At 41.6% G+C, this 7647-nt stretch overlaps 2 protein-coding genes across 2 annotated transcripts; one reads left to right on the top strand and one right to left on the bottom strand.

The window, feature by feature from the left end:
* Positions 1-30: 30 nt before the first annotated feature.
* On the bottom strand, positions 31-4226 carry LOC129760343 (zinc finger protein 225-like). The gene is made up of 3 exons (XM_055757980.1): positions 3912-4226; positions 3005-3845; positions 31-2630 (listed from the first exon to the last, which is right to left on the bottom strand). The coding sequence occupies exons 1-3, from the start codon at positions 3935-3937 to the stop codon at positions 90-92; spliced, it is 3408 nt and encodes a 1135-aa protein (XP_055613955.1). The 5' UTR covers positions 3938-4226; the 3' UTR covers positions 31-89.
* A 1131-nt stretch (positions 4227-5357) lies between these two features.
* Positions 5358-7418, top strand: LOC129760355 (puff-specific protein Bx42). Its single transcript, XM_055758001.1, has 2 exons — positions 5358-5719; positions 5786-7418. Exons 1-2 carry the CDS (start codon positions 5488-5490, stop codon positions 7207-7209), a joined length of 1656 nt encoding a protein of 551 aa, XP_055613976.1. The 5' UTR covers positions 5358-5487; the 3' UTR covers positions 7210-7418.
* The last annotated feature ends 229 nt before the right edge of the window (positions 7419-7647 follow it).

Genomic DNA, 7647 nt, shown 5'->3' with positions numbered 1-7647 from the left:
TGAATTTTTAAAATTCAATTTTATTGATCACTCCATTAAATGCATCTGTAAGGTTATTATATTATTCATACATATAGAATTTCGGAAATTTAAAATTCTGAAGGATCTAAAACTCTAGTAGCCGCACCCATCCCTTCTTGCTTAATTGTCATTACGTTCGAAATTGTAGGCATCGGAGGTGGCAACATCAACATAGAATCCTCTTGCTGTAAATCAGGCGGTAAAAGTTGGCGCTGATTCTCTTCGTGTTCTTGCGTCAAGGGTTCCTCAATCAAAGGCTGTTGTTCTTGTTGGACAGGGTCCAACGGGTATTCCTGACGTTGTTCGAATTGCTGAATGTCCTCCTGTTCCACCTGTTGCTGATACTGTTGTTCTTCTTCTGGCAATTCCTGCTCCTGTTGGACAATGTACTGTTCGGAAGAAGCGTCATCTTCTTGTTGAACAATATACTGCTCGGAAGAAGCATCCTGTTCCTGCTGATACTGTTCGGAAGTAATATCCTCTTCAACGTCGCTTTCTACAGCAAATCCTCTTCCTACCGAAGAGCATTTCGATTCTTCATCCTCTGGTGGCATGATTACTGACGGTTCAATGCGTTCCTGCTTGATCTTTAAAAGCTTCATTTTGGGTTTCCGCTCTTGGCTGGGACCTGGCGCTTCAGCTCCATTACCGCCTTCAACTGGCGCTTTAGTACCACCCTGAATTTTGTAATTGTGAGCAGTTATTTGATGGCGCACTCGATCCTGGTTACGCAGGAATCCTCGATTACATACGGCACATTTGAACATTTTAAGATTACTTGCCCCTTCGCTATGGTACTTAGCCTTATGAGCTTTTAAGTTAGCTGGCGTATTATATTTAGAAGAGCATTCGTCACACGGATACCGATAACCTCCAATGTGCAACTTGACATGGGAAAGGAATAACCTTCTTAGTGGAAAACGTCTCGGACAATGCGGACATTTATAGATCATTTTCTCATCACCATGTTTTTCTGCATGGTGTTCCTCAAAAAGTTTATGTTCGTTGAAGATATCAGGACAGTAACCACACTGATAGTCCGTGTCTGGATCTGTTTTAATGCGCTTTCCTCGAATGGGGGTAGAACTGTTGAATGATGGATCTTGATTTACTCGGCGGGCTTTGGGATTTACCTTTTTGCCATGAAATACAGTATGATGGTAGCGCCGAGCAGATTTTCGGAAAAAGATTCTCGGACAGTAAGCACATTTAAAGCGACTGGCTAATCCAAAAGTAGATCCTCCACTATGATGGCGAGTTTTGTGTTTTTCTAGATCTTTCGGTTTATAAAATCCGGCGCTACAGAACTCGCACTGATGTGGTAGTTTACCAATGTGATTGAGACAATGTACTTTGAGGCTGGAACGTGAAGTGAAAGATTTGTTGCATTCCGTACAGGTAAGCGAGGAAGGCCCGTAACCAGGTATTTCTTCCGGTTGAACTGGTTGATCATCGGCCTCCATTTCAGCATGTGTGTGCTTCACATGCATTCGGCGAGCCGCTTGAGTAAGCAATTTTCTAGGACAGAACGGGCAAGGAAATCTTTTAAGATCTTCTCCTGGTCCGTCTTCGCTGTGCACATCTTTCAGATGACGATCATAATCCTTTTTACGTATGAACCGATCGTCACACTGATCACATGGATATCGTAAGTGACCAGTGTGATTGGCAATATGGTTCACCATAGTTGTCTTATGACGGAACAGTTTCATACAAATGTTACATTTGAAGCGTACCGGAACACCAGGATGTTTGATGGTGAAATGAACATGTACCATCTTCATTGTAGGAAAACGTCGGTCACACTTGTAGCACGGGAACGTATCCCTTTTGCCTTCCCAAAATTTCGGCATAGGAGCGGGTGTGACGATGTCGTGAACTGTTTGTTCGTGGCGTATCCGATCTCGGTTGCGCAAGAAAAATCGTTCACAGTGATCGCATTTGAACCTTTCATAGGTTCTTTTCTTATTATTTTCATCAGTATGCCAGCGCGCCTTGTGCTTATTAAGCTTTCCAATTTGATCAAAAAAGCAACCGCAAACCTCACATTTATGTGGCATCTTGTTATGAATAGTCATAACATGCGATCTTAACAAACGACGCCAAGTAAAATGTTTGGAACATTCGTTGCATTTATGACGCCGTACAAGTTTCGACCAATCTTCATCAACATCGTCAGGATGTTTCTCCTGCAAGTGGGTCTTGCCTGCGTCTGATGTATCAAATGTTTCATTGCAAATCTCACACATAAACACCATTGTTGAGGGTAAAATTGAATCTGCACCCGATCGTGGTGTCTTTTCAATTTTATGGAACGTTCTTATGTGCATATCACGGCCGGTGGCTTGCAGGAATATCCTGGGACAGATAGTACATTTAAAGCGTTTATCAGTATAGGTAGGAGAATTTTTATCGTGATAGCGAGAAAAATGCTTGTCCAAGCGAGACTTGTTCATAAACTTTTGACCACAATCGGTGCACTCGTGTGGAAAATCATTTGTATGGAAGCGGATGTGGAGACGCAGGCAGCTAGTATCGGCAAAGCGTTTCTCGCAGTAGTTACACGAATATACTTGAGACTCCGCTGGATGAAATTTGCGAATATGTTGCTGTAAAGTGCAAGTAGAAGTGAGTTATCATATATTATTAAGTAAGTACCTACTTAAATGTTTTACTCTAGATCATGTGTCATGTACATTGAAAGAAAATTTTTTTGCATAAATTCGGGGGCTTTTATTGGTCAAAAACAATTTGGCTCGCAGGACATAAGGTTTCTTGAATCCTAATATCTCTGAATGTATGCCAACATTTTTTTACCTTCGATATACATAAAAAGCCCACAAGCGGATCCATGATACAAAATTTACAATTTCTGTTATCCGCTAGATTCAAAATAAGTATATTTTGGTGAAAATCTTGGCCACCCATGCTCTAGATATTTCGTTCATATAGATGCATTCAGTCATATGCATGTGTGTCTTACCTTTGCATCTCGCAGTAGTGGAAATACCTCCGAACAGATGTTGCATTGATATCCTCCGTCGTCTGTTACGGAATACGGCCACTCCGCCACTTGTTTGACTGGTTCATCCTTGCCGGAAACGCTACCCGGTCTGGTGGTGGACGACGCCCGAGATTGCTTCTCAGATATATCATCTTGCTTTGCTGAAGGTTCTTCCGGTTCATTATCTGAATCCAGTACGACAATGTCAAAATCATCCACAATGTGCCGTTGTCCTTTTCGGCTTTTGATTTTTCGTTTAGCTATCTCGATCTGATCTGCCAATTGTTCGTCGTATAAACCGTGTACGGTGGCTTCTTCATTATCGTACGTTTCGGGGTCCGGTTTAATTAGCAAGTCTCCGCGAATCAATTCCTCTTCATCTGCATCCTCCATGTCTTCATGTTGGAACTGTTGTTCTTCCAATAACTGATTGTCGTCTTGATGTGTTCCATCATCGTCGTCGTCATCCGTATCGCTCAGACAATACACAGTGTTTTCGTCAAATCCTGCCGGCTGACTGGCATTTCCAGTACACTCTTGTTTTATCATAGGAGGTTGGGCCATCTCCAGTCTTTTCCTTTGAAGAACTCCATCCAGCTTCCGACAACGTTCACCAAATTTATGAAACCCTTCTAGAGTCATTTGGCACATCCGACAAATAGAACAAGGAAAATCGGTTTCTATGGTTATATGGATATCCACATACTTGGCCACCATTGCGATGACATTCTGGCGTGGTTCGGCTCCCGGGGGAAAAACCGGTTCCACATAAAAACCAGAAAAACATAATCGGCAATAGGTTTCCGGATTATCATTAGGGCTATTAAAAAAAAGGGAAAAATGTTACTGCGTGTAATTTTTCATTTCTGAAATAGTTTGTACTTACACATCCGTGACAGTATCGGAATCCATTTAATCGAAATTCAACGAATAATATTGAGAAATCGTTCACCACTAATTAGATGAATTTGAGGCTCGCAGTTTATGTATTACGAAAATACTTCCACTAAACAATGCTCTTTCGGTTTGCTTGGCGAAGATCCATTTTGTCAAACTTCAAGAAGCACGCATCAGACAGTAGACGGGGAAAACGTCATGAAAATACCTCCACCCACCAACGCCCTCCTATCATTACCATGAATACGCATCCAAGCAGACCAAACCTGAGATTTGGAATCATCAGTGCCTCAGCATAAAACATAAGCGGTTGCTCAAATATTCCGTAAAGTAAATAGTATTTTTTCGATCAAGCATACTATATTTTATATAAAATAAAGTAGATATAGTATTATAGTAGGCAACGTTTAAGATAATAAATTACTAAAAACAAGTAAAATTACAAGATAAATATGTACATGAAAACCTTATAGACGGTGTACACTGCAACTTTCAGCATCTAACGTGTTACGTGATCTATGATCCGACTCTTTTGGCGCTGCTGCTGCAGCAGTTTCGCTCAATGATGGTCATCGCCAGGGATGCCAGGTGTTTAAGCCAAAAATCCAGAGCAATTTGGGAAAAAAGTCTGTTTATGTCTGTGCACAAGCGGAGACCAGAAATTTGACGCAAGTTCCGTATTCGTTTTCGTTTAGTTTTGCACCGGTGCACTACCGGTAGTGCACTTTTTGCTGTCTTCGTGCTCGTTCTCACGATGAATAGTGCACTGGTAGTGCACCATAGTGGACGGTAGCCACTCTGAAGATATTCATACCGTATTCGTTTTCGCAACTCGATAGTGTTGCACGCGCGTCCTGACAAAAAACGAGCATAAATCGAGTTTGGTCATAGGTGAGGGCCGAATCGATTTATGCTCGTTTTTGGCCGGGACGGTGCAACGAGACTATAATAAACAAAGAGGCGCCTCCTGATCTCTTTCAAAATAATGAGCTTGCAACCCTGTTGTAGGGCTGCCTTTAAGACATGCTTGGTTCTGTTCGATTGGAATGACACTGAATTGAAACGAGCTGAGCCTTGGTTGGCCTGCAGTTTATATCGAAAATAAACCATTTAAATATGATCTGAATCAAAGATTTTTACAGATTAAACAATTTTAATACAGATTTGTTTTATGCTCTCATCATTTCCAAATTCAGTTAAAATTTTGAATTTTTTTTGAAAATCAGGAAATTAAAAAGATTTTTTTTTGAGAATAAGGATAATAATTATCCTTATTTACAAAATAAATAAGTTTTTGAAAAATGAGGACGGCCTCTCGAAAATCAGGACAAATCCTGAAAAATCAGGGCACCTGGCACCTCTGCCGAGAGTCATTCTTCACTGAGTAATATTGACACATTTTTTTTATTGTAAAATGATTATTATTACTTTAAAATGAGCGTGCAAGTCGTCATTTTCTTTTCAATTTTGTCAATATTTTAAAGTGGAGCAAAAGTAAATCAAAGGTGTTGGTATTAATTTCTCGTGATTACTTTGTTCCCGAGGAATCATCTAGCAAGGAAAATATGTCGTTGTCCAGCATACTACCAGCTCCAACTAATCCCATATGGGATCGTGACGACGATCGCAAACATGGAACTTCTTCAGCCAAAGGTATCCCGAGTATCGGAGCCCTGGTCAGTGCCAAAGTTGCTGCCCCTCCCTATGGCCAGCGCAAGGGTTGGATTCCGAGAACCGAAGAAGATTACGGAGATGGAGGTGCTTTTCCAGAAATTCAAGTAGCGCAGTATCCGCTAGGTAACTAATGCATTGTTTCCATTAGGGTTATCATAGTACGTAAGTATATTATTTTTTTAATTTTAGGAATGGGAGCCCCCGGAAATGCCAGCAAAAAATCTAATGCATTGGCTGTCCAACTGGATTCGTCAGGGAAAGTCAAATATGACGCTATTGCAAGACAAGGTCACTCGAAGGAAAAAATAGTGTATTCCAATATAAACCAACTACTTCCGGCAGAAGTACTCGCGGAGGATGCAGAGGAACTACAGATGCCTGATCAAGAAACTTTGAACGAAATAACCGAAAATACTAGGAAAGCACTGGAAAAGTTAACCAATCAGAAGATTGTGTCCGCTATGCCAGTACGTGCTGCCGAAAAACAGGCTCCAGCGCAGTACATCCGCTACACTCCTTCACAGCAGGGCGATGCTTTCAATTCGGGGGCTAAACAACGGATTATTCGCATGGTAGAAGCACAAGTAGACCCAATGGAACCGCCTAGGTTCCGAATAAACAAAAAGATTCCAAGAGGTCCGCCATCTCCCCCAGCCCCTGTACTACATTCTCCTACAAGAAAGGTAACTGTTAAGGAACAGCGAGAATGGAAGGTTCCTCCATGTATCTCCAACTGGAAAAATGCTAAGGGTTATACAATTCCACTTGACAAACGTTTAGCTGCTGACGGTCGCGGTTTGCAACAGGTTCATATTAATGAGAAGTTTGCGAAAATGGCTGAAGCCTTGTATATTGCCGATCGAAAAGCTCGCGAAGCAGTCGAAGCTCGAGCACAACTGGAGAAAAAACTGGCTCAGAAAGAGAAGGAAAAGAAAGAAGACATGCTGCGACAGATGGCACAGCGGGCTCGTGAAGAACGTGCTGGTATTCGTCATCCAGGCGAGGCTAGTGGCTCTGGCGATCCGACAATAATACCGGCTGAGCTCCGAGAACGAGATGAGATTCGTGCTGAACGTCATCGTGAACGTGCTCGAGATCGTAATCTGGCCAGAGCTGCTCCTGACAAAAGGTCTAAACTTCAACGTGAAAGAGAGCGTGACATTTCAGAACAGATTGCTCTCGGAATGCCAGCCAAAACTTCACTGGCCGGGGAGGCTCAATTTGATCAACGTTTGTTTAACACTACCAAGGGTATGGACTCCGGGTACGGGGACGATGAAGCCTATAACGTGTACGATAAACCGTGGCGTGACTCGGGTACTCTAGGCTCTCATCTCTACCGTCCCAGCAAATCGCTGGACAACGATGCTTACGGAGCTGATCTGGATCAAATTATGAACACTAGGCGCTTTGTCCCGGACAAAGAATTTAGCGGAACCGATCGTACCGAACAAGCTGCCCGCCAGGGTCCGGTACAGTTTGAAAAAGAAGAGGATCCTTTCGGTTTAGATCAGTTCTTGAACATGGCAAAGAAAGCGCCTAAGCGAAAGGAGGACGCTATGGCTGGAAGTAGCAGCAATCGTGATAAAGATAGAAAAAAACGTAGGGATTAGGCACTTTGTCCTTGAACCTCCCCCTGTCATCTCCTTTCTCTGAACATATAGAATCAATCTACAGTTCATCTGATTCTGTGCTACAAACTCAACTTGAAACATATGAACATAAAAATTTTCTATAAGTATATAAATTCGAAATTCAAGTTCGGTATCAACTATTAATTTTGATAATTTAAATAAACTTATGGAATAAATAAATGAGTTTGGTTCTCTTCCAAAAAGGTTTTATTATTTCAACATTCCTTAACCCTTAATTTCATGATTTTTTTTATTCATTTCTTAAAACAGTTGGAAATTATGTATAAACAAATTGTTAGCGGGAGAAGTCCGATTCTTACTCGATCTCGAAAACGTAGACTTCTGGATTAACATTTTATGTTCTCGAACGAGGTTTACAGTAATAGCACTGGTAATAGCATGTTTTACATTCAAGAT

This window comes from Uranotaenia lowii, unplaced genomic scaffold, assembly GCF_029784155.1.
Source record: "Uranotaenia lowii strain MFRU-FL unplaced genomic scaffold, ASM2978415v1 HiC_scaffold_58, whole genome shotgun sequence".
Lineage (NCBI taxonomy): Eukaryota > Metazoa > Arthropoda > Insecta > Diptera > Culicidae > Uranotaenia > Uranotaenia lowii.
The sequence above is the reverse complement of the archived record's forward strand: the minus strand, read 5'-3'. Positions and strand labels throughout refer to the sequence as shown.

Coding starts and splice junctions, on each gene's coding strand:
- LOC129760343 (XM_055757980.1), bottom strand. CDS start 3,937: ATGGATTCCGATACTGTCACGGATGT. Junction 3,846..3,911: donor TCCGATACTGTCACGGATGT/GTAAGTACAAAC, acceptor TTTTTTTAATAG/CCCTAATGATAATCCGGAAA. Junction 2,631..3,004: donor CACTACTGCGAGATGCAAAG/GTAAGACACACA, acceptor TGCACTTTACAG/CAACATATTCGCAAATTTCA.
- LOC129760355 (XM_055758001.1), top strand. CDS start 5,488: ATGTCGTTGTCCAGCATACTACCAGCTCCAACTAATCCCATATGGGAT. Junction 5,720..5,785: donor AGTAGCGCAGTATCCGCTAG/GTAACTAATGCA, acceptor TTTTAATTTTAG/GAATGGGAGCCCCCGGAAAT.